At 48.8% G+C, this 25,440-nt stretch overlaps 10 protein-coding genes across 10 annotated transcripts; 8 read left to right on the plus strand and 2 right to left on the minus strand.

Annotated features, from left to right (window-relative positions):
- Positions 1–547: 547 nt before the first annotated feature.
- Positions 548–2,191, plus strand: FIESC28_02745 (uncharacterized protein; the record flags this gene model as incomplete). Its single annotated transcript, XM_031156894.1, has 5 exons — positions 548–680; positions 740–1,142; positions 1,192–1,238; positions 1,294–1,913; positions 1,973–2,191. The coding sequence occupies 5 exons, from the start codon at positions 548–550 to the stop codon at positions 2,189–2,191; spliced, it is 1,422 nt and encodes a 473-aa protein (XP_031019045.1).
- Positions 2,192–6,370: 4,179 nt separating this feature from the next.
- On the plus strand, positions 6,371–9,356 carry FIESC28_02746 (uncharacterized protein; the record flags this gene model as incomplete). Its single annotated transcript, XM_031156895.1, has 3 exons — positions 6,371–6,525; positions 7,258–7,410; positions 7,748–9,356. 3 exons carry the CDS (start codon positions 6,371–6,373, stop codon positions 9,354–9,356), a joined length of 1,917 nt encoding a protein of 638 aa, XP_031019046.1.
- Positions 9,357–11,212: 1,856 nt separating this feature from the next.
- FIESC28_02747 (uncharacterized protein) lies at positions 11,213–12,997 on the plus strand (the record flags this gene model as incomplete). The annotated part of the gene is made up of 5 exons (XM_031156896.1): positions 11,213–11,392; positions 11,455–11,667; positions 11,750–11,905; positions 11,957–12,504; positions 12,571–12,997. 5 exons carry the CDS (start codon positions 11,213–11,215, stop codon positions 12,995–12,997), a joined length of 1,524 nt encoding a protein of 507 aa, XP_031019047.1.
- Positions 12,998–13,770: 773 nt separating this feature from the next.
- On the plus strand, positions 13,771–14,291 carry FIESC28_02748 (uncharacterized protein; the record flags this gene model as incomplete). The annotated part of the gene is made up of 3 exons (XM_031156897.1): positions 13,771–13,822; positions 13,874–13,984; positions 14,041–14,291. 3 exons carry the CDS (start codon positions 13,771–13,773, stop codon positions 14,289–14,291), a joined length of 414 nt encoding a protein of 137 aa, XP_031019048.1.
- Positions 14,292–14,810: 519 nt separating this feature from the next.
- FIESC28_02749 (uncharacterized protein) lies at positions 14,811–16,532 on the plus strand (the record flags this gene model as incomplete). Its single annotated transcript, XM_031156898.1, has 1 exon — positions 14,811–16,532. One exon carries the CDS (start codon positions 14,811–14,813, stop codon positions 16,530–16,532), a length of 1,722 nt encoding a protein of 573 aa, XP_031019049.1.
- A 472-nt stretch (positions 16,533–17,004) lies between these two features.
- FIESC28_02750 (uncharacterized protein) lies at positions 17,005–18,526 on the plus strand (the record flags this gene model as incomplete). The annotated part of the gene is made up of 6 exons (XM_031156899.1): positions 17,005–17,033; positions 17,085–17,113; positions 17,163–17,243; positions 17,300–18,082; positions 18,139–18,339; positions 18,390–18,526. 6 exons carry the CDS (start codon positions 17,005–17,007, stop codon positions 18,524–18,526), a joined length of 1,260 nt encoding a protein of 419 aa, XP_031019050.1.
- Positions 18,527–18,837: 311 nt separating this feature from the next.
- Positions 18,838–19,880, plus strand: FIESC28_02751 (uncharacterized protein; the record flags this gene model as incomplete). The annotated part of the gene is made up of 2 exons (XM_031156900.1): positions 18,838–19,192; positions 19,243–19,880. The coding sequence occupies 2 exons, from the start codon at positions 18,838–18,840 to the stop codon at positions 19,878–19,880; spliced, it is 993 nt and encodes a 330-aa protein (XP_031019051.1).
- A 187-nt stretch (positions 19,881–20,067) lies between these two features.
- FIESC28_02752 (uncharacterized protein) lies at positions 20,068–20,635 on the minus strand (the record flags this gene model as incomplete). The annotated part of the gene is made up of 2 exons (XM_031156901.1): positions 20,068–20,481; positions 20,534–20,635. The coding sequence occupies 2 exons, from the start codon at positions 20,633–20,635 to the stop codon at positions 20,068–20,070; spliced, it is 516 nt and encodes a 171-aa protein (XP_031019052.1).
- Positions 20,636–21,283: 648 nt separating this feature from the next.
- On the minus strand, positions 21,284–22,748 carry FIESC28_02753 (uncharacterized protein; the record flags this gene model as incomplete). Its single annotated transcript, XM_031156902.1, has 2 exons — positions 21,284–22,668; positions 22,715–22,748. The coding sequence occupies 2 exons, from the start codon at positions 22,746–22,748 to the stop codon at positions 21,284–21,286; spliced, it is 1,419 nt and encodes a 472-aa protein (XP_031019053.1).
- A 1,473-nt stretch (positions 22,749–24,221) lies between these two features.
- On the plus strand, positions 24,222–24,992 carry FIESC28_02754 (uncharacterized protein; the record flags this gene model as incomplete). Its single annotated transcript, XM_031156903.1, has 1 exon — positions 24,222–24,992. One exon carries the CDS (start codon positions 24,222–24,224, stop codon positions 24,990–24,992), a length of 771 nt encoding a protein of 256 aa, XP_031019054.1.
- Between the last annotated feature and the right edge of the window lie 448 nt (positions 24,993–25,440).

The following is a 25,440-nucleotide window of genomic DNA, read 5'->3' on the forward strand; positions in this document are numbered from 1 at the left end:
TCTTTTTTCGAGACTGTTCAAGGTTACACGCCTGAAAAACACACTTTTCTAATATCAACACAATAAACCCTATCAATATAGTTACAAGATGTCGTTAACAACATAGGCCACATGTTTTGATGACTCTTTGCCGATAAAGTCAGACAGTCTTTACTCAATAACATCCTACCCTGTATCTCGAAAGTTCAAAAGTGGGCCGATACTGCCCTGTGATAGGCATGTGTCGTCTGAGAAATCCAAATTACGGACATTTGAATGTAGGCCACTGACTCAGAGTATTTCCCAAGGCAAGTAAAAGAAATCTAATTCCGCCTAAGAATAAAGATAAAGTCGTAACTCCTCCTGGCTTCGTATTACAACTGTTCTGTATCCAGCAACCAACAGTAACTTACACCTTGACCCTCTAAACTGCCCCTCCATGTTTAGCTAGTCAGGTGATCCGTAAACTGCCCCTCCCCCTCCTTCTTGGGCTATCAACACTGATAAAAAAATCCACCATTAGGCCCGACAAGACCGAACGAATAAAGCACCACCGTATATCGCAAAGATGCTGGACATTGAGGATTTCATTGAGGAGCGCGGTGGAAACCCCGAGAAGATTCGGGAGAGTCAGCGTCGCCGACATGCTCCCGTAGAGCTGGTTGACGAGGTTATTGCCCTCTGGCAAGATGCGCGAAAGAGTGAGTCACGGAACAACTTTACAATCACTTCAAACGATGCAGTACTGACGTTTTTCAAGCCCAGTATGGAGTCACCCAGATCGGCACAGAAATGAACGGCGTTCAAAAGGAGATTGGGCTCAAGAAGAGGGCCAAGGAGGATGCGACCGACCTACTCAAGAGGAAGGAGGAGTTGGCAGAGAAGAAGAAGATCCAGGAGGAGCTTGCTGCAGCCAAGAACGCTGAGCTCAAGGTCAAGGCCAAGCTCGTCGGAAACTACGTCCACGACTCCGTTCACGTCAGCGACAACGAGGACAACAACACCATCGAGAGAACCTGGGCACCCGAGACCTTCGACAAGTCCAAGCAGGCCGCTCTCTCCCACCACGATGTGCTCCTGCGACTTGGAGGATACGACCCCGTTCGAGGTGTCAAGCTAGTGGGCCACCGAGGTTACTGCTTGACTGGCTACGGAATGTTCTTGTGAGTTGATAATATGTAAAGACAACCAATGTTGTTCTAACGTTGACAGGAACCTGGCCCTCGTCAACTATGCCACCCACTTCCTCTTCGGCAAGGGTACGTGACTTTTGATCTCGAGTCAGCTACCGTCCGCTAACAGCTTTGCGCATAGGCTACACCCCTAACCAACCCCCTTTCATGCTCAACCGCGACCAGATGGCCAAGACCGCTCAGCTCTCCCAATTCGACGAGGAGCTGTACCGTGTCTCTGAAGGCCCTACACCCTCCGAGTCCGATCGATACCTGATCGCCACCAGCGAGCAGCCCCTTTCCGCCCTCCACGCCGAAGAGTGGATTCAGCCTGCTGAGCTCCCCATCAAGTACTGTGGTTACAGCACTTGCTTCCGAAAGGAGGCTGGTAGCCACGGTCGTGATGCTTGGGGTGTGTTCCGTGTCCACCAGTTCGAGAAGGTTGAGCAGTTCGTCCTCTGTGGCCCTGATGACAGCTGGGACCAGTTCGACCAAATGATGGCCAACTCCGAGGAGTTCTACAAGTCCCTCGGTCTTCCCTACCAGGTTGTTGGTATCGTCACAGGTGCTCTGAACAACGCTGCTGCCAAGAAGTACGATTTGGAGGCTTGGTTCCCCTTCCAGAAGGAGTACAAGGAGCTTGTCTCATGCTCCAACTGCACAGACTACCAGACACGAGAGCTCGAGATTCGCCATGGCTCCAAGAAGAGCAAGCAGATTGTTGGTGGTGGTAAGAAGGAGTACGTCCACGCTCTGAACGCTGTAAGTCTTGTCTCTATATTCTTGTGCGCGTTAATCGACATGCTAATCGGCATTCCCAGACACTCTGTGCTACTGAGCGAACATTGTGCTGTATTCTCGAGAACTACCAAACCGAGGACGGTCTGGTTGTACCCGAGGTGCTGCGAAAGTTCATCCCTGGTGAGCCCGATTTCCTGCCTTTCGTCGTCAAGGAGGCCCCCAAGGAAGCCGAGAAGACCGAGAAGAAGGATGCTGGTAAGAAGGAAAAGACACTCCCTGTGCGCGAGACCAAGGCCTAAACGAGACCATTTAGCAAGATGATATGGGATGTTATAGAGGAAGAAAAAAGTCGGCACTTTTATGGATGATACAGTGTATGACGAATTGATGGAAGAAATGAATAAAAGAATCAAGGACAGCTGAACTGTGCGATAATGTGTCTGTACGACTTAACCATTGGGAACAACATGAACATGACACGAGCCAGAAGCTGTAGCTGTAGCGGAGTATAGCTCCGTAGCAATGGGATACGAGACGCGAGTTCGGAGTACGGACTACGAATCATCCGAAGAGTTTCGGCACGGTACGTGTTGGGTAAAAGCGGCAAGCAGCGAGTGCTAACTGTGCGGATCGTCGAACTCGTTCCCCGCCCCCTGTCAGAACGTCACGGCCGTCTCCGTGATCAAGACGGAGGTGGGTACCGTTTTGGTGATTGAGCTGCCGGCATCGCAGTTGGGAGTATCCAACGGTAAGTCTGTATGCTATCGCCAAGAGGTCAAAGTTGTCGGTTATTGCAACGGTTTCAGTGTACGTATGTGGGAGTGTAAATGTAGATGATTGTCATAACACGAGACAGACTGTTGCTATGAGGACAACTTGATCGTCTCATTCCAAGGCAACACCGGTGATTTGCGAGCAAAACGCGGTACTGTGCCGCCGTAGACAGGAAAACACTGTACTCAACTCGGAAACGGCCCCACCGCAAATCTTTTGCCGGACGCGCCTCCTTTTCATGAAGACAACAGGAGTGGAAGACGTGTCTGTGAAGCTGTAGGCTAGCACAGCGGGTTCAAACAACATTCCCCATTCGAAAGCGAATGTGTTGATATACATAAATGACTGGCAATAGGCTCTGGAAGCAGGAAATTGCAGCCTTGCGCTGCCAGAGATGGGATGGGATGGCGCCGGGCGGAGGTTGAGGATGCAGTTCCGACAAGACCTGGACCATGTCCCGGCCGCTCAATGCCATCCGAAAGTGTCATAGGACATGCCAATAATGGGAGATGAGGTGAGTTGTACAGCACATTCAAGCAGGTATTCGCTTTCAGATGAACATGAATAAATTGATCTAATAGAGGCATGCATGATTGCAACACTAAATATTGAAGCCTCTCAATGGTCGGACCACAATCTCAACATGAAGTTGGCGTGCGGAGCTGGTTGATTGGGAGGGGAAGGAGAAATCAGCGGGCGACCCCGATGGCCCCTCTATTTCGGTTCATCATTTACCGGGCCGGAGTTTAGGGAGCGAATATGGAGACCACACAAGAGGCAGAATATTTGAAGCCAGGCGGTCTCGCATTTACTTGATTACGATTGTTAGCAGAAACGGCCGGCCGCAGAGCAGAACATCGAAAGGTGATGGATATTGAGGCTCTGAAGCTCTAGCCTCAGTGACCACTACAACCAATCTTAGAGGGGCCAAGACAAGCTTGCAGACGGGACGGCGGTTAACTATTCAAGCCACTTGGCAATATTGCTGAGAAAATGAACATAGCTCGTGTTCGGTGGTAGCACAAACAGGAGCAGGAGGGAGCTTCACATGTCATGGAATATTGACTGTGTGCTGATGCAGACGAAGGGGTGGTGATGTAGTAGGCGTCTTGCCTGTCCTACCAACAGCGAAGGAGGAGGTAATCACAATATTACTCCGTATGGATACTTGACGGTGTATCGTCAACTTCAGGACCAGACCGCCCAGTAACCAAAGCCCATGTTTGCCTCACAAACCTAGAAGGGAAATTTTGGCAATCCATCATCTCCAAGACTCGGAGGGCAAAGTGATGGACAAGCCCCAGCCCTGGATAGTGAGACTGCCGGCCTTATTACCCCACCCTTCATCTCCTCCACCGTATCCGTACCTAGTTTGGTCGGCTGTCTCGACTTGAAATTTCCCGGTCTGTGTGTGTACACTGAGCGTCCGGGGGAACAAGACGGCGGTGAATGGGAGGAGGAACCTCGGACGGTTCGGCCTGGGTGGGAGCAAAAGCAAAAAGAAACAACGCCCCGGCGACGGCTCGCATCGCCACTATTTCTTTTCACCGGGTTCACAACGTTCGATAACTTTAATCTAGGAAAAGACAGTAACCTTAAGAACCATCTCGTGATGATAGTAAGAGGTTGATGGATTTTGCTTGCTCTACTCCGACGTTACCGATTGCCCCGGATATACCGATGCCGGGGGCGCGATTCTCTTGCCCCGGTTTCTGTACGACATAAGTTGTTGCCAGCAACCGAGAATAAAGAGTCTTGCAGGAATGATTCTGCTGACGCCGCCGCTGCGGTTGCATCAATCAATCAAGCTCTAGGTAGGCTTGTGCTCACGCGTCTGGGGAGTCCGGGGATGGATGAAACCTCGCGACAATTTCATGCGTCGACTTGCGCCTGCATCTGGGCCCTTTACCTCGACCACTTTGTGGCTGGTACGTACTTGGTATGCAAGCAATATCTCTGAGGTTAGCATTTCGCTTGCTTGCTCCTTTCTTTGAGCCGTTGTTGAGTGTCTTGGCCGTACATCGGGACGGCATCCCTCTTGGCCCCACTCATTACCGTTTTAAACGCCGGATGTCGAGCGCGGGATGGAAGGATGTTCATCTTGTATCAAGATATCTGATCACGAACAATATCTGAAACCCTCATCGCACTACTAAAAGCCTTTTGACGAGAGTGTAAGGCTATTTATAACATTTGTCGGGCATTCGTTTTGTGGCAGATTTGCACGGCGACTACTGTACGGCACTGCGGCCCCCTGATAGCCCGTCCCCGAGGACGCCGTAGCGCCTTGTGCGGGGAGTGAGATGAGCTTCCATCCAGTTTCAGGCTTTTGACCAGAGCTTCTAACAGAGCTCTACAGCTTGTTTGTTGATTGTACCCAAGTTGTTAGATACTTTCTTCCATACAATGGAGCGATCATGTCAACTTGAACTATATGATAAAGCATTTTAGCTTGTTAGAATTGATGAAGGCCTTCCAACGTGGAATTGTTTTTCATCCGTGTTTTTATGGGTGCAGTGCCTGAGTACGTACTGGCTGGCCCCTAATTTCTGGATTAGACGCCCTGTCGGCTTGCGGCCCACACACCCCCGTGGCCCTCCTCCGTTTCCCGTTCTCCGTCTCCCGTTTCCATTTGCTTTGCGCTGCTTTTTGCTCTGCCTTGTCTTGATTTTGCCCTGGAGCTGCCTTTGCCTTCAGGCTGTCCTGTCCGCCCGGTCACTCTCCCGCCTCTGGTCCTGTTTTTGCCTCGCCTGTTCTATCCCCTCCGTTGCCTCCGCCCCTTCTCCTCCTCATTTCCACTCAGTCCCATTTTCTGTCACCATACACGAACACGATATTTTTTATTTGCGCTTGGTCTTACTTCTGCTGTTCACTATCTCAGACCGAGATCAAGTCTTGTTCTTGCTGTTGCCTGGACATTTGACTCTGTGTGTTTTACCTCAGCCGGACTTTACGTGAAGCCTCTCCGACCCAGCCACTGCCCGCTTTAGCCCCGGCGTCCTCTCTTCTCTCCGATTTAACGGCGCCGCCATTTCGGTTGTTTTCGCCTACCAAAAGGTTGCGCGTACCTGGTAAGTCATTTTTACTTTTGAGTCGTTCTACAAATTTTCTCAAGCGTTTTTGTTCTTCTCCTTCCTTTCAGATGACAAGAATTTCCCCGATTTATTTGCACTTTTCTTCTGTGATTCCGGTGGTGGTGCTGGTTCTTCAGGCCCGTGTCCGGGTGTCAGAAACATTGGCGGATTTATGAATGTGAGCATAGGAGACGAAAGAACTTAGTCACTTTATGAAAGCTAAGAGCTAGGACTTGGTCTGCCTTATTTTGACATCCTAAGCCTTGGAGGACAATTTCTCTGGTACCCCCCAAGTTCGCGTGTGGCCTTCCGCCCGGCCTCGCTCGCTCCTTCCTCCCCCCACGGGACCCTCCGGCCTCCTTCCGCTATTTTGACGGAGCCCCGAGAAGACTCTTCCTTCCCTCCCTCACACCACTTGTCTTCCATGCTTTTTTTACTTCAGCATCTAAAAAATTCAGCAGATTTTTATCGCCACCAATGTCGACATCAATCCGATCTACAGCCCTCAGGGCTGGAGGCGCCTGTGTCAGATGCCGCAAAGGAAAGACGAAGTGCGTGTATGAGAACGGACGCGCACCTTGCAAGAATTGCGCAAAAGGAATGCACGATTGCTATTTACCTTCCGAGAGCATGGCTCATCATCACGGTCAAAGTCCTGCGCGACACGCAAATCCTCATCGCCCTCCTCGCGACAGTCTTCCTGCTGCCGCTCCAGCTGCTGAGACGACGCGACAGCCTGTTGTTGGCGCTCCTGCTGCCCGTCACGTCCAGACAGGATCTGACAAGTACGTTGCGGATTTTTCTTTGTCGTCAAGCATCGCAATCCCCATCCACTCTTATTCGAATATTTTGTCTACGTTATCATCACAGCCTTCCCTGTTGCGGCCACAACGTCTTTCGAGCGGCTGACGGGCATCGCACGCTTCTCTCTAACCCGGGTGGATCGGCAAACCAGTCATCCTCGCCTCGCTTCCCTGTCTCGTCTCATCACACTCGCGCTTCAAGCTTCAGCCTGTTCCATCCATCTTGACATTCGAATGGCCGGCCTTCAAAAGGTCCTTAGCCGGATCACCACCACCCCTGTCCTGTCCTGTCCCCCAGCTCTCGTTAGCACACCCGCGCCCGCGTCTGTCTGGTTATTCTCCCCGATTTGCAACTGGGCCTTGGCTACTCATGCCCGTCCTCCAGCCCCACTTTATCGCCGTCGGCTTACGGCGTGCTCCCGAAATTTACCTTGGCGTCAGGGCATCAGAAGAACTGGCCGTGGAGAGAGCACAATGGATGAAATATTTTGGTCGCTGTATGCTAGCTTGGATTGGCATCTAGGCTACTTTATTTCGGTACCATAGGCCTTCTAGGACAGTTCTTCTGTTGCCCAGTAGCTTGACCAAAATTTGGTCAATTGGAAGCACAGCTGTCTGAGCATGAGACGGGCCGTGCCATCCCCTAGCCTACACCCCGAGTTCACAGCTCGCTATCAGCTATTGCGAGGCCTCTTGCTAACGAATTTCTATTAGGCTGACTCCCGAATTGATCGCCGAATGCGAGCGCGTTGTGTCAAAGACATTCCCGGCTTGCGTCGCGTTTCACAAACCATCCTTTGTCCAACAGTTAAAGAGCGCATCGCTGGACGCTGCCTTGGTCTATGGTCTTTTGACTTGTGCAGCCCGGTACGTCACCAGTTCCGAACCCTGCCCTCGTAATTCCCTTCCCGTTTGTTTTGGCTGGTTGTGCCATCACGCCGACCGTCGTCTCATTTCCCACCTCGACCTGACTCGCCCATCCGTCCGGCATATGGATCCACACCGATCGGTGGCACCGTCACCGAGTGTTTGACCCTGCGCCAATTTCTCGTTCTGGTGTCCGGGTTTGAGCCGAGGATTCCCGAGTCACGTTTGTCTGCATCCCTCAATTCGCCCGTATCCACATTTGAATGCTGTGATGCTTTGAGCTCTCAGCCTGGAAGTTTATCAGATTCAGGACTGTGTCGCTAATACCTTCTTGCAGGAGTTCACCCAGTCTTATTCGTCGCTATGGAGGACCGACACAGGCTGCGGAGACATTCGCTGCCAAAGCAATGACTCTTATAAACCAAAACCTAGACCATCCCAATCTCGTTGATATTCAAGCATTGTGCTTGATCATTATTCACGAATGGGGCTCACGTAATGCCGTCAGAGCTTATATCTACTTGGGTCAGGCGGCGCGCATGGTTCAGATGTATCGCATTTTGAACAGCCATCACGCATCTCCAGACGCCGACGTCTTCCTGCGAGACGAGTCCCTTCGCCGCACAGTCTGGCTAATCTATATCCTGGATTGCCTTCTTACAAGTACACCAGGACGATATCCTGCACTGTCCCCTCATGATACTGCAGACGTCTCTTTGCCTTGCTCTGATATCAACTTTGCATTTGGCAATGCTGTGTTTGTCAAGACTCTACGCCAGCAGCTCGACCCTACCGCCGTTCCACCTGGTCAGCCTCCGTCCGAGATCGGCGAATTCGGCTACATTGTCCTGGCTTCAACGATTTGGCGTGACGTTGTGTCTATGCTTACAACCACAACACTCGCAAGCTTCCGCGAGGAGGATTGCAACGATCTAATTGCCAAGATTGAGGGCCTTCGAGCTACCCTGCCCATGCAATTCGTGGACAAGCCGGGTCAGATCAACCTTCACATGACAATGGGCTCCGGCTATACTTTTGCCATGCTCCACTGCCTGCTCCATTGCGCTACCGTCTTTGTGCATCGAAGACGTTTGTTGCAGGAGGTGACATCGCCTAACTTCAATCTCGAGTCGTTCCGTCTCAACGCTCGATGCCACGATATCATTGATCGCCTCTTCACATCTTGCCACGGCACAATCTCGCTGCTCACTGCAGTCGAGGCTGGCTCTGAAAAGGATCATTCGCCCTGTTTCCCGATCTTTATGCTCTTCTCTGCTTTTACCGCCAGTGCTACTGTCGCTTACCTCTCTCTTAAAGGCTTGACACCCCCCAATGCTGTCGAGACAGCTGCGCACATTGTCAAGGATGGTCTGCGTTTCATGAGTGATGGGACCGAGAACTGGCCTCTCATGGGCAGTTGGCTGCGACACCTCACCGTTATGCAACGCGTACTGAACAACGATGCCGCGGCTGCTAATGGCAGCACTTCCCTGCGCCATGGCTCCACGTCTCACGGTGCAAGTGGCATGAAGGACGAGATCTCATCTAACGCTGATACAAACCCCGACGCGATGGATTACGACCAGTCGAACCACACAGGCAGCGTTTCAGGCCAGGGTCCTAACCGATCCCTTTCGGAGTCAGTCCGTGGCGATAGTGAGCCTCCTGTTGTACTCGCAAGGCGACCTGGCATCGCGACGATCAACGGCGGTTCGGGAGGGGTATCGACTCCAACAACCTCGCCCCCTCCATCAAACGCTTCTCACGGTGCCAGCGCCGTCCCTGATATCAAGCAGCCCAGCCCGGAAATGGCGAACGGAATTGTGCCTGCGCAGGATGGCCAGACTACGAGTCAGGACATGACGGCGCCCGAGTTGTGTCAGGCCTTTGAACGACAACTTCTCGATCTCGACGACCTGGCCGCCTTCATGGGTGGGGGCGTTTAGGAGGACTGATACGCGGATGAATCTACGAGCGATTTTCGAACGGACTAATGAAGATTATACCTGGACTGTTTTACCTGATTTCTTTTTTCACTTCGGTTGGCTGTTGTGGTCTATACGCAGACAGAAGTGGTATGTGTTTTATAGGAATACATTGCGAAGGGATACCCTGGAAGGCGTTGGGGTGGGAGTCTTTGGCACAAAGAACTTATTGAGCAATAATATATCCTTTTCATTCACGAAAGCATTTTTATGATCAAATGTGCTCTAAAGCTTAGAGCGTTGAAACTGAAGTGACGTCAATACTAATCTAAACTGGCATCAAATAATTAGACTATTTCGTCTCTTATGCTCTCCGCAGTCAATTCTGCTCATGTCTGCTAACCCCTGTTATCGGAGTCAGATGGTAATTGACGGTAATGCTGTTCAATGCAGGGTCATAGAGGAGACATGAGTAGCTCCGTGGACCTTGTGCATCTCGGACACTCGGGAATGATACTACTGTACGAATAACGTGAGGTCAGCCACTGCATCATTTTCTGCACTGCATCTCAACATTCAGCCACTGGGGGTTTGTCGGTTTCTAGAAGTCCTGTAGAAGCGTCAGCACGAGGTTGGATTTTGCTTACATTCAAGCTTGACAGATGGTTTGACATAGTCGTGAAGAGATTGGTTCAGTGTTAGTTACAAAGGATCTGCGGGCGCAATGATGCCTTTGTTTGAGAGAGGCATTTTCTGGGGAAACAAGCTTGTGGACACTAGAGTTGTGGATGGATACTTTATTGATGATAGGCAATGTTTATCAACCTGGGGATGGTAAACAAGCAGTTGATCTCGTTCTCTCACACATCTAGCATCTGTTGTCGTATCCCTCCTCTCAATCCTGTTAGAGTAAAGTACCTTACTAACTTCGCGTTTCCATTTGTTTCTGCATATATTCGTCTCAAAAAGTCTCGATCAGAGTAACGAGGTGAATAGCGCGTGGTTGTGAAGGTGATGGTGATGTCAATTCGTAGACAAGTTGGCTCCACCTCAGATGCCGGATTGCCGATGCTGCTTACCAGAAGTAGGAAAGCACCGGGCTCCCATACCCACTTTATCGGCCGCCATGTGCCGGGAATGGAACGGACAGTGAGAAGACGCTATCCCCAGGTTTTGGGGGACAGAGTCATGGCGCGAAGGATGCCTAGTTCACTGTACTTTAAGGTCTCGTAAGTCATAGGAGTCGATGATCAATGAGAAGCTACGTCACAGAGAGTTTTATGAAAATCTCTATGTAGTTGTAGTTGGAGTTTACTATCATGTTGAAGGGAATCTCTCGTCAAGATCTTAGATATCATAGCCAACAGACAACAAAAGGTCCCGTTATGTGATGTAACATCCATTTCAACGACCCTGCGCCAACGATGATGCACACAACAGTACTAATCCCTGTCCTCTGCAACCCAAACACCGAGATCTGCAGCACTATTGCTGAGATGCCGAACAAAAGGAACCGGCTCCGCAAATTGTCTCTACGAATCATAGCCTGCTCTACTCATTGTCACGTCGATATCGTCCGGATATGTATGATAGGCTTGACTGATATTCGCTCCTGGTTCGGAGATAGTCAGGACGGTGCTTTGTAACTGTTGATTAGTCTGGAGACAAGAGTACCTAGTTCATTTAGTCTGGGTATATATAGGAAGGACGCCCTCTTGTGAGGATGGTCGTTCCTGTCAAATACGTCTGCCTATTTAGCAACATACTTCCACTTACATTCACATATTTGTGTCTGTTTCAGTAGTTTATCTCTATCACACAGATTCCCACACCTACGTTCTACCATTGGAGTCTGCGTACATCAACGACAAGCAACCATGACTCAAGACGAGTACAATACTCGAGCGCCGCACAAAGGCATGTCGCCCGGTCGATACATCGCAACACGGTTCTCATCGCTCAAACCCCCAATGCACAATGTGCCGAATCCTATAAAATTACTGCGCATGTTGAACTCCCAGCAATGGGCCTTCTTCTTCGTTGCATTTGTAGCCTGGGTATGTCTGCACCTAAGCTTCAACCTCATATTGGCTGGCGATTGGCTAATTAACTGTTATAGACATGGGACGCTTTCGACTTCTTCTCCGTATCACTCTCGGTGACAAGTCTCGCCAGAACATTCGATAAATCCAAAACCGACATCACGTGGGGCATCACTCTCGTCCTCATGTTCCGATCAGTTGGCTCCATCATCTTTGGTATCGCAAGCGATCGCTACGGTCGAAAATGGCCCTTTGTCATCAACAATCTTCTCTTTATCGTGCTTGAACTTGTAAGTCGCACCCCTGTCAGATCGACTTGGCAGTCAGATCTACGAGATTTGTCCGAGAGTCAACACTGATGACATTTATCAGGGAACTGGCTTTTGTCAAACTTATCAGCAGTTTCTAGCTTGTAGGGCACTGTTTGGTGTTGCTATGGGTGGTCTTTATGGTAATGCTGCTGCTACGGCTCTTGAAGATTGTCCCGAAGAGGCGCGTGGTCTCATGAGTGGTATTCTTCAGCAAGGTGTAAGTGGTGACATTCTTCTTATCGTACGTTCACAGCTAACAATGGATTAGTACGCATTTGGGTATCTTCTTTGTGCCGCTTTCGCACGAGGTCTCGTCGATACGACTTCTCACGACTGGCGTCCTCTTTTCTGGTTCGGCGCTTGCCCGCCTGTGCTGTTCATCATCTGGCGTCTCATGCTCCCCGAGACTCAAGCCTACCAAGAGCGTCAGCGCCTGAGAGCCGAAGCCGGTGCAGACGGAAAGGGTAGAGTATTCATCAACGAAGGAAAAGTCGCCCTCAAGCACCATTGGCTCCTGCTTGTCTATCTCGTTCTTCTCATGGCGGGCTTCAACTTTATGAGCCACGGTAGTCAGGATTTGTACCCTACCATGTTGGAGAACCAACTCAACTTCTCCAAGAACAAGGTCACTGTTACTCAAGTTGTAGCGAATCTGGGCGCTATGACTGGCGGTACTATTGTCGGTTTCTGCAGCCAGTCTGTCGGTCGACGGATCAGCATTATCTTATGCTGTATCGTTGGCGGCGCTTTGCTGTACCCTTACACCTTTGTTCGCGACTCTTCGATTATTGCGGCTGCTTTCTTTCAACAATTCTGGTGAGTCTTCAAATAGCCAAGTATCACCTTGGTTGCTTGACCCAGTGATCACTAACAAATCTTCAGTGTCCAAGGAGCTTGGGGTGTGATTCCCATTCACTTGATGGAATTGTCTCCTGGTGCATTCCGCACTTTCGTCGTTGGCACATCTTACCAACTCGGTAACCTCGTCTCATCAGCTTCATCCACTATCGAAGCCCGCCTGGGTGAACGCTTTCCTCTTCCTGACAATGCCGAGGGTGAGACTCGATACGATTACGGAAAGGTCATCTGCATCTTTATGGCCTGCGTGTACGTGTATGTGATTGTGTTGACCTTTATCGGCCCCGAGAATCTGAGGGGCAAGTTTGATGTTGCTCACGATTCGGATGCGAAGGAGGCCATGGGTACCCGAGCCATGGATCAGGCGGGTCGTCATGGTAGGTCGATGGATGAGGAGAATGTTCTCAGGGATAGTACGGAGAAGCCTGAGGTGGCACATATGCGAGATTAGAAAGATGGTGTTGTCTGATGAGGGATGCAGTGTTGATGTCAGCTTAGATGATTCCAATTCGAATATTTGTTGTTATTATTTGTTCTAGTCGTAATTGATTTGTGTTGAATCATGAGTTTGTCCCCCGCCTCGGTAGAACGGATCCATGGCTGGGATCTTTGCTGCCAAGTTAGTAACATTACAGTTACATCCCTTTGTCCTGTCCTGTTCTATGTCCTCGGGGATGTTGTTTATTCGGCGGTCTTAGTTAATTCCTCCGCTTTTTCTGGGTCGATAGAACTGAGAAACCAGTAGAGGACTTCCCCGCTTCAACGGTTCCGAATCAGGTCATATTTTGAAGAGAGCGTTGATGATTCCAAAGCCTTTTAAATATGACCGTTTCGTGTAACAAGATACAATAAAGACTCCGGAGAAAGGCTTCTCAGTTGCTGACATAGCTGAACCTCAGCTCTAAAGATTCCAAAGTCAATGGCATCTTTTTCGCATCGCGCTCTCCACTTGGAGATTGATGTATCGTTAGTACCGGCAGATTCCAAAGTTGACTAAGGTTTAGTTCCTTTCGTTTAGTAATTGGTCGATCGTTTCCAGTCGTGACGTGTAAAGTTGAGCTTCTGAGGGGACATGGTCTCGAGTATATATATCCCAATGTCCGAGAACCTTGAGAGCTTCTTTCACTCCACAGATCAACTCAGAAACACCTTGAGGACCAATACTTTTCCAAAAACATTCTAGCTTCCTTTCTTAAATCGTTTATCATCAAACCTACCGATACAATGGCTCTTACCGGCAGCTGCATGTGTGGTGCTATCGCTTACAAGAGCACCAGTAAGACACCTTCATAAAGTAATACAGCAAATCGTCTAACGTATAATACAGGCGAACCTGATGTCACTGCTCTCTGCCACTGCATTGACTGCCAGAAATGGACCGGCGGTGCTTTTACATCCAACGCTGTAATCCCAGCTGACTCTTTCAGCGTCACCAAGGGTATTTATCCCGACCTCGCACTAAACCCATTACAATTACAGACTAACAGCTCTCAGGAACTCCCAAGCAATACGACGTCACTGGAGCTTCTGGCAAGATCAACCACCACTTCTTCTGTGGTGACTGCGGTTCCAGCTTGTACACTCGCCTTGACATTATGGAGGGAAAGATCATCATCAAGGCTGGAGGTCTTGACGAGGGCAAGGCTAACCTTGACAACAAGATTGGTGTTGAGTTTTACACTCGTGACCGTGTCAGCTACCTCCAGGCTGCTGAGGGTGCTAAGCAGGAGCACCTCTTTGGTTAAGCTGTCATGAAGTTGAGATCGTTGGGGTTTTAGTTGGTGAGCAGGTGTTGGAGGTGATGATGATTATGTATGGTGTTTAGTACTCTCGTTCATTAGTCCGAACTTTTGCTTTAAGAAACCACGCTTTTCAAGCTACTGAACTAGACTCTAGACCGATGCCATGATGATGCATGATGTGGTGAAGTCTCTCGTCAGAACAATAAGATACCCTTGACCGTCTCGTCATTTACAGATGTACCATATTTAAAATACTGTTACCGTACCCAGTACATAATCTCATACCTATCAACTCCCTACGTGTACAGTCGGTATTGGATGTCACCTTGGTAACCGCTGATTTGACAGTCTCACCAACCAAGAGTAAGAGTGGGTCGTTGACCAGCTTCTCCGCAAGTTGCAGTGGCGATCTCCCGAACAGTAACCCTCCATCTTCTTCATTCATTCATTCATTCACTCTCATCTTCATAGAGTACACTTTTATCTTTGTTTATCTTGTTTATCAGTAACTTATCAACAAGGATGAGATCGGATCATATCAAAACAGGCCAAAAGCCCGACGATGCAGAAGGACGAGACTTTGTTCTACCGCCATTCAGTCGCGACGTTTCAACAAATAAACCAGAAGCCAAGAGATGGGTAGAAGACGGCTTTGTTTGGTGCTACGCCTTCAACCATTCCGAAGGAGAGCGCTGCTTTGAAAAGGCCATCGAAATCGACCCCGGATGTGCCCTGGCATACTGGGGTCTTGCTTTTGCTCTTGGACCCAACTACAACAAGCCATGGAAAGCTTTTGATCGAAATGATCTTAGACACACAACTTTGAAAGGTATCAACGCATTCAAAAAGGCGGAATCACTAGCCTCAAAAGCAAGCCCGCTCGAACAAGCTCTTATTTCCGCCATACGGCATCGCTACCCCAAGGATGAGAAAGATACCAACAACGCAAAGGTCTGGAACCAGGCTTACGCAGAAGCCATGAGACCTGTGTACAAAGAATTCGGACATGACCTTGATGTCGCGACGCTTTATGCCGACGCACTCATGAACCTCACACCTTGGGCACTGTGGGATGTGCGAACAGGGAAGCCAGCGCCTGGATCGGAGGTTGTTGAGATTCAAGAAGTTCTCGAGAAGGGACTCGCTCAAGACAATGGACATGAGCATATCGGCCTTCTGCACGCCTACATTCACGTCACTGAGATGTCCACTGAACCCGAAAAGGGCCTTGTTGCTGCAGAGCATCTTCGCAGACTTGCAAATGAGGCAGGCCATCTCGCTCACATGCCTTCGCATCTTGACATCCTCATTGGAGACTATCGAAGAGCCATTTCGGCAAACACGAAAGCTGTCATCGCCGACGAGAAGTTCCTGGCTCTTCGAGGTGGTCGTGACTTTTACACCATTTACCGTATGCACGACTACCACTCTCTCATCTACGCTGCCATGTTCGCTGGTCAATATGCTATCTCGATTGAGGCTGTTGATCGTATGGAGTCAGCTATTCCAGACGAGGATTTGCGGATTCAATCACCACCTATGGCTGACTGGTTAGAGACGTTTCGCTCAGTTCGTCCGCATATTCTGATTCGGTTCGGAAAATGGGAGGAGATCATCGAAACAGCACTTCCCGCGGACCAAGAGCTTCTGTGTGTTACGACCGCCACGATACATTACGCCAAGGGTGTTGCATATGCAGCTCTAGGTAATGTCGAGGAATCTGCTAAGCAACGTGAGCTTTTCCTCGCCGCAAAGGCACGTGTGCCCCCAACACGTATTGCATACCCCAACAAGTGTCTCGACGTACTTGATGTAGCTGAAGCTATGCTTGATGGTGAACTTGAATATCGCAAGGGCAATATCGAGGTAGCATTCGAGCACCTACTAAAGTCGATTGATCGCGATGATAGTTTACGCTATGCCGAGCCATGGGCATGGATGCAGCCCGCTCGCCACGCATACGCTGCCCTACTCATGGAACAAGAGCGCATCGAAGAAGCAGCTGAAGTATACCGTACAGATCTCGGATTGAACAACAAGCTCTTCCGCGCCCGACACCATCCGAACAACGTGTGGGCTCTACACGGGTACCACGAGTGTGCGGTGAAGTTGGGACTTGACGGTGAGGCACGGATCATAAAGCAACAGCTTAAGACGGCTATGGCTTTTGTTGATGTGCCCATCGAGTCTTCTTGTTACTGTAGACGGGATGTCAAGAATGCGAATGGTTGTTGTCGTTTGTAATGCGGTTGCTTGGATAGAAGACTAGATGGCATAGCATAGGAGCTTTGAGTTTGAGCTGCATTGCATATTGACCTTTGTATTCAAGATGACTAGATATTCTTTTATAATCATTAAATTGACACGACATTGGGATCCTAGATTTCATTCAGTCCATGGCTTGTAGGTACATACTTGGATGACTACAGTGTTCCAGTTGCCCGCTACTCAGCGCCCCAAGGTCGTGGCTCTTAGCACCCACCACTGTAAAAATGATACCCAGGCAGGTGGGTGTCAGAAGAAATGTCCTCCAAGACTTAGGCTACGGAAATAAAGTAACCTAAATTCTGGCCTAAGCTGGCATAAGGTGATCAAATTATTTCGTCTCTTGTGCTGAGGTGTTGGGGCCAATTCTTATGACACCCTGAGGCCAGGTATCTCCCGCCATCAACATCAACTCTACATCCATCATAACTCACCCACTACAACCCTCTCAATGCCACGTCCCGCCAAGAAAGGAATATGGTCAGTCTAAAGTGATTTCATCTACTATTCCACTTGACTAATATCCAATAGTAACACATGTCGGCGGCGCAAGTTGAAATGTATGTCACGCCCCTCCTGCTTGACTATCACTCTAATGTTTTGTTCTAGGCGACCAGGCACTCCCCATCTGCGGACAATGCACAACTACCGGTCTCTATTGCGATCGATCAGAGAGACCAATCCGGCTCGGTAGTATCCAATCTTGTTCTGCCGGTTAAATCGCTTATGATGCTGACTCTGTAAAGTTGAATCACAAGTATTACATGACCCAGATCTCCCCCGAATAGCCCTCCAAGATCAAAACATAGCTCGTCTCTTCCATTCATACACATCAGAAATCTCAAAATGGTACGATCTTAGCGACTCAGCATCATCATTCGGCAGAATCGTCCCCTCCGTTGCCCTTGATGAGCCTCTTCTTTTCAACGCGGTCGTCGCATTATCAGCCATGCACACATGCAAGACAACATCACCCAGCTTTCGTAATATCGCTGAGTCCTATCATCATAGCTGCGTACAGCTTCTCATTACTCTAAGAGAAGGCGATCGGCTCATTACTCGCGGCATAGCCCTCGCTGCGACATGTCTCTTGCGCTCTTACGAGATCCTCGACGGCGATGTTGATCCTAACATGCATCTTCGGGGCGCTTACTCTATGGCGTCAGTTCATGATGTTCTCTCTGGAAATCTACGAGCGGGACTATTTGGAGCTGGATTCTGGAACTATTTGAGAGAGGATATCACATTTAGTCTGTTTGAAAAGTGTCCGTTAAAAATGAACCTGGACAGTACGCCTCTTATCACCCAGCATGAGTCTGACGAGGGTTATCTCAACTCTATTACTTTGATTTTGGGAAAGAGTATCAATATTATGTACAGCCAGAACGCGGATGTGTCTCGATGGGAGCACATTACAGGAACTCTTAGGGCATGGCGCAACGCCTGTCCAGGGCACATGAAGCCTTTTTCGAGGGAATCAACCTCCTCTCATCTGTTTCCACTTATTTGGTTTCTTCAGCCATGTCATGGTGAGTCTCGTAAATTCTTCGTCCTTTTCCATTGCACTAATTGTCGGAATGCATAGCTGCGATATCACACTACTACCTCGTTACACTGACGGTAATCTGTCTACAGGATCCAAGGCTTCTAGGGGACTCAGATCTGCTCGACTGTAGAGACCCAAGAGAGGAACTTCTTTCAAGTTTCGCGAAGGATATATGTGGCGCAGCTTTTACTGCAAAGGTCCCGTCGGTTCTAGTCAATGCATTTGGGCCGATAGCTTTTTGTAAGTCCTCGATCTCGTCATTATGTTTTAGGCTGACATGTTTTATCTAGGCGCGAGATTTCTTCGTTCAGAATCCCTTCAGCAAGAGGCCATTCGTCAGCTACATGCTTGCAAAGCCAGTATTGGCTGGCCAGTTCAACGACTCATTAATGATCTGAAAGCGCACTGGGAAATGGACCAGGCGTAGCACAGCGTGCTGTTGGCCGACGCCCCCATCCAGCCTTCTTCTTTCTTCAATTACTAAACTTTAACAGTCAATATGATGTTATTCTCCGGTTACTGACTTGACGACACCTTGTTCCATTGGTACGATCGCCGTGGCCCAGATCTTAGCCCGGTGGGGAAAGGTTTTCCGAGCTCGGGAAACTCACATCACCAAGAGGTGTACGACAGAGGTATAAAGGAATAAGACCTGCCATGAGAAAAAGAAGTCAATTCAATTTTTCAGATTAATTTCAATCATTAAAGACTGCCTGTTGTACATTCAAGGCTTTCAATATGTTGCGTACTCAAAGAATCTTCCCAGCACTTACCAAGTGCGCCCGAGGCTTTGCAACTGTTGCTCATCCTCCTCAACTTGGAGTCGTTCGCCCTTCTTCTCAAGAAATAAAGAACCTGTCTCTGGACTCAAGAAATCTCGAGAAAGCAGTTCGGCACATGCACAGAGATGGGTTAGTCGTTGTCGAGGACGTTGTCCCTCATCAAGACATCGATCTTCTTAACAAGAAGATGGTTGAAGATGCCCATGTCCTCCAGGCTCGGGGCGACAAGGGTCCATTCAATTATAACAAGGGAAACATCCAGCAAGATGCTCCTCCTGTGGCGGAGTACTTCAGTCCTTCTATCTTCACCAGTATGTATCTGTTTCTACTCCTATGGCCTTATAGCTTATACCGTCTCTAGATCCAATCGCTACCCAGATCACCACAGCCATGATGGGCCCTCGTCCCAAGTGGACGTTCTGCTCCGCCAATTCTGCCATGGCAACTCCCCCAGGAGGTACTCCCCAAAGACAGCCCGTCCATTCAGACGCAGACTTTGCACACCCAGACCATCCCTTTGCTCTTGTTATCAACGTCCCTCTCGTCACAACTACACCCGAGAACGGATCCACAGAGATCTGGCTTGGCACACACAATGCATTCGGTCTCGACGCTCAAGAAGGTGCCCATGGTGAAAGAGCAAGTGGCCGCATTAGAGAAGATCTTCTCCGCCAGCGTCAAGAAATATCACCTCCTATCCAGCCTACCATAAAAAAGGGTAGCATCATCGTCCGTGACTTGAGACTTTGGCACGCAGGAATGCCCAACTTGACACAGAAGACCAGAGTGATGCTCGCCATGATTCACTTTGCTCCATGGTTCAGGAACAGGATGAGACTTGAGCTGAGTGAAGATGTGAAACCAATTCTTGAAGGTTTGGAAAGAGAGGGAAAGCTGGGGTTGGATGTACCAGTTGATTGGACGAGCAGGGAGGCTGTGCTCGAGGGTTACCTGAACCGAGGGTTCGGAAATAGCTATGATTTCAGCCAAGAAGCTTGAAAGGCTTGGCTGTTGAGCTTGTTTTCAGGACTGTATAAGATGTTTCAATCAGATTGGATACATGCACGATTACTTCCATATCAGTTCAGACGAGGGTGCGAGTATAAACAATTTATTTATAAATGTCTAGGAAAAGTAGTACTCAAACGCCCAAACACCGTGACCCATCATTACAGTAGCCTGTCAATTAGTCACTGTCATCAATACCACGGTTCTTGTGCTTCTTATCCTTCTTGCCCTTCTTGAACTTGTTCTCGAGAGCATTGGCACCGATGGCACCAGCCGCAGCAGCACCGAGACTGCTCAAGAAGCCACCTCCAGCGGTGCGCGCAGCCCAAGCAGCGGCTCCTCCACCGACGAGAGTAGCTCCGAGACCGCGTTCGCCATCAGGACCGGGTTGTCCCGGGGCACCACCTTGCTGAGGGTAGCCGGGGGCGCCGTACTGGCCATCGTTTTGCTGAGGGTAGGCTTGGCTGTAGCCCTGCTGGGGTTGGGAGTTGTAGCTAGGTTGCTGAGGCTGGGAGGCGTATTGGGGCTGCTGTTGGTAGTTGCCGTAGCCTTGAGGCTGTTGTTGGGAGTACTGTGGTTGAGAGTATTGCTGCTGAAGATAATGTTAGTGATGAAGATACTTGAAGGGATATGGTAGAGCAAACCTGTTGAGCATACTGGGGCTGGGCATACTGCTGCTGCTGAGGGTAACCACCCTGGGCATAGTTGGTGTTACCACTGTTGCCGTAATAGTCGCTGTTGGACATGATGATTTTTGTGTTGTAGGTGTAGATTTAAATAGATATATCGAATGAAGGGATCAATAGGATCGTTGCAGTGTAGATGGAAGATGAAAATGTGATGATAGGAATAGAGAAAGAACAAGCTGCTCCTCCCCCGCCTTTATAGATGCTGCTCCAGCTTCCATCCTTCCATGTACGAACCGTGACAGAGGCACATTTAGCCTATCTTGGTAAGTAACTCAACTCAGCTTTTCCAATATTCCAGAAGAAAAGCGCCTTAGCTGACAAGCCTCACTGATGACATTGACCAATACAGTAGGCGCAGTCACAGCCACAGGTGCAAGTTGGAAGCCCGTAAGCTCAATCTAACCGTTAATGTCAGGGCTGAACCACTAACATTGACGAGTGACATGCTGTTTTGCCGTTTACGTAGCGGTTGTGGCTGGGAGTTTAATGTTAGTTCGCTGGATGCTCCATGTTTGTTTGTGGGGAATGACATGCTATTCTCTGTGGTTTACGGCCTTTCCGAGTCCGAGCTTGAGCTTCTCTGTTTCGCTAAGCCACGATCAGCAGGGTCTTATCCTTTTGATCAACCAGCATACAAGGCAGATTCTTCAGTAGACAATAAGATCATTTGTTAATTAATTATTAATTATAGTTCGTCTCCGGAATTTAAGCAATAGCGTTAAATCCCTGCTTGACATTATCGCAGATCTCCTCCACAATCTTCTCCTCCATGGCTTCATCACCAAGCCCCAAAGCGCCTGGTTGCCACGTAACGGTATACACCAAATCTCCTCCCTTGACCGAAGCTACATTAAAACTAATGGGGCATCCACCAACGTGACCTGGCTGCGCAAAAGTCATTTTGGTCACCTTGACCTGGTCTTTGCCGAGAGCATCTCCATCAAACACACCAACGTTGCTAAACTCATATGACGAGTCTCGCCTTTTGCCGATCTTGCCAAGAGTCCACTCTCTTATGCTCGATGCGTATCGCAACAGACCGATTGGCATGTCGTCGAGCTTGGTGGAGGAGATTGCGAATTCTTTCGTGGCTTCGCAGGCGGATGTCCACTCTTGTTCTGTCAGGGGACCTGTAGCTGAGCTGCGTTGATGAAGGGTGTAACAGCCCGATACACACTCAGTTGCCAAGTCGTTGGACCATCCGATTGATCGTCTCATATTGATGGCTGTTTGGGCCACGAAGTTTGTGACGTTGTTATCCTTGACGGCTTTGCTGAGTGCTCGGGCTACAAGTTGGTGCATGACTCCTGTCAATTTCGCATCGTGGGTTCTCGCAAGCTGAGTAACCTTTTCGACCTGTTGTGCTTCAATTTGTCGAATCTTGAGCTTGTTGCAGTGCGTCTTGGCATCGTAGAAGATAGGTGTTGCAGTCCATGTGCCTTCGTTGACATAGGACGCCGAGACGCGTAAGCCCAGCAGTTGGACAAGGAAGTAGGGCATGTACTGGGCAACGAATGGCGCTAATAAGAACGACCACGAGATTGGCAGTCTCTCTGGTGTGTCGAATGGCTCAGGTAATGGCTTTTTCGGGGGCGTGATAGTGGACGATGGAATAGCTGTAGGTGTCTTTCTTAGCCCTTCGAGAAACGTCGTGTGGAAAGCGACACCAGCAATGCCATCACCAATAGTATGAGAGAAAGAGAAGGCAACATGACAATGGGAAGGACCGAGGGGAAGGACCACAATCCTCCAAGGAGGAATGCCTGCGACAAATGGACGATCCAATTCTAGTCTCATCGATCTTCCGATGGCCTCCAAAGAATCGGTCGTAGCTTCTCCATCTTGGACAATGGAGATGTGCTCCTCGACATTGATGCTTGGCACGCGCTCATAGTAAGCTTTATCGGTGTCTCTATCACCAACAGTAACACAGAAGAAGGGGTGTTCCTCGATGCAATGTCTGAGAGCATGGAAATAGGTTGAGGGAGACTTGATGTTGACTTCATTGTTGAAGTTGTACACTCCGCCAATGACAACTGCGTCATAGTAGCCCACATCCTCACGGGCTATTGTCCGCATCTCATTGGGACCTTCGCGGTGTTAGAGTTGAAGATCATCTGTACAAGGGTCACATACTCGCGTATCTGAGAAACTCTCGTTTGGACTCCATGATGAGATGGCAACAGTAAAGAGCCAATACAGAGGGGCTATTGGGTATGTTGGTAGAGTATAACGACGTAAAGTGGAATTCTCGAGTGTCTAACGGACTTGCAACGGTTTTGAAGACTTCCGTCTCCAGCGATTCGATGCTCAATTGGCTCACAGTAGGCGGCCTCTTAGTGAGGTTATCTCAGGAAATGAGATGTGGGTCTTTGATAACGCAACAATCCTTCGAAGCGGATGAATATAGCACCCGAGAGTCCGAAAATACGACAAAAAGAGGTATTGTCTTACTGTTCTACTATCTTCATTACGCATGTCGTTTACAGTTTCATGTCAAATTGGCTTCCTATTGGATATCCGGGCTGACACGGTAACCAACTTATGCAGGAACGGATGACGGCTCGGGATTTCTCATTACGCGCATGCTTACTTCTTAATATCACTTCAACTTGCCTGATATATCTCATGTAGATTCTCAATATTGTTAGATATCATTGATATCCAATTCCTATTATGCTGGTACTCTTGGTTCATTCCTCTTTAGTCTCGTCTCTTTCTGAACTATCTTAGCAGTTAAACGGACAGACGAGTATAAGTTCTGTCTTTTGTCTTGTAAACATAGATCCGAAGTAGGAAGAAGCAAATCAACTGCTCTAATTGCTCTTGATGTAAATACATATTAACATCGAGAGCCGTCAATTAGAGGTTACAGTCCTATTTGAGTCAGTACAACAAGTCGTTGAAACAGTTCATGATGTAGGCGGATTATCCAAATGCCCAACAGACTACCTACATCTAATTCCAATAAAGATGACTCAACAAGATTTCCTATGCCAGCTGATGTGATTGACTAACAAAATACCGAACCATACTGGCATCGTCCAACCCCACACAGCCCCGCAATCTACAGAATGATTCCAAAGCCAAGATGTCTTCAACAACCAATCAGAGAATTGTGTTACAAACTCAGATGCGACTATCGTTCGACGTTGATATGAAGGGCGTTTTGCTAAGTATCAGGTTTGCTAAGGAATAGGTTGACCTGACTCACTCTTGTTATCAGAACTGTTAGCACTCTGACTAACACCAACAACAATGAGTCAGGAAGAGAAGCAGGGTCCTTCCTACATCGCACAAAGCTAGAAAGCCTTCCTTGACTAGAACGATTCTGGGTACAGTCACGCAGTCTCAGATATTCAGGGTCCTAATGATTCCATATGATCGACCGGATAAAGGAAAGCTTAATCAAGCTCCGAGGAGAAACCCAAGTAAAGGACCCGTGATTGTTATTCCAACTGTAACCATTGGTCCGTGTTCCCTTTATTGATTACACAGTCATGGGGATACACGCTGGATGATATATCAACGTAGCGCTTGAAGTTTGACTCGCAACAGTTTCTACATATAAGTCCCTGATCGCACTTTGAAATTCATAACTCCTCTCATCACCTCATTAACCGGATACCCAACACCGTCAGCAATGTATATCAAAGGACCACACGCAGAAGCCGAGCTTCCAGTGCTTCGAAAACTAGTCCGAGAGAACCCCCTCGGTCTTATTACAAGCGCCATCTCCTCTCCAAACTACCCTTTCCTTCAAAGCAGTCATATTCCCTTCGTGTTGGATATCGAAGATGAGTCTAGCGAGACAGAATTGGGAAAGCTACGAGGACATCTGGCAAGGGTCAATCCTCAGAGCAAAGCCATGATCGAGAGTCTTACCGAGAACCCGAATCTAAACAATGTCCTCGAACAAGACGTGATCGTCATTTTCAACTCCCCCATTCAGCACTACGTCACCCCAAAGTTCTACACAGAAACAAAACCTACAACTGGCAAGGTCGTTCCTACTTGGAACTACGCAGCTGTCCAAGTCTATGGCCGTGCAAAGATCTTCTACGACACCAAGTCCGATGAGATGGGCCAGTTTCTGAACAAACAAATTTCTGATCTTAGTCGCCATGCCGAGACTAATGTCATGGGCTTCACTGGCGGTGATAACCCAACCGATTGGAAGGTCAGCGATGCACCTGATAGGTTCATTGAGCTCTTGAAGAAAAGCATTATCGGTATTGAGATCGAAATCACGTCTATGGGAGGAAAATTCAAAATGAGTCAAGAGATGGGCATGGGAGATCGAGAGGGTGTTATCAAGGGCTTTTCGAATCTGGAGTCTGAGAGGGCGAAAGAGATGTCCAAGCTGGTGCAAGCCCGAAGTGATTTGAAGGAGGCAAAGAAGGCAAATGCTTGATCAGCAATAAATAATGATATCACTTACGAAACGGTACTGGACAGGTCCAGGGCACCTACAAGCCTTATAAGTAGCAAATTGAAATTCTTTCCAATATTTCTGATGGTTTGTGAAGCTTCTTGTGTTCACATTTTGATGGACAAATCAGCCAATAGCCTTGATAGAATATCCAAAGATCATGATACAGATCTTAGAAAAACGTGATATAAAGAAAGCTAAGCCGCCCAACTGAAAGCCAATGCTGTCTCTCACTAGCTTCCTGCAAGATATCCAAGAATCCTAATCGATGCCATGCATATCAATAACTTGCCCCAACATTCCAATGCAAAGAATCCTACCGACGCCGTCCGCAATTCCGGTCTTGTCCCGATCGAAATATCCCGGAACGTCGAGTCCAACGAACGACGGCAGTTGAGTTCCCACGTGGAGTCCCCCATTGGATCTTCAA

Source organism: Fusarium coffeatum, assembly GCF_003316985.1.
Source record: "Fusarium coffeatum strain FIESC_28 chromosome Unknown BRIP53273_contig_60, whole genome shotgun sequence".
Classification (NCBI taxonomy): Eukaryota; Fungi; Ascomycota; class Sordariomycetes; order Hypocreales; family Nectriaceae; genus Fusarium; species Fusarium coffeatum.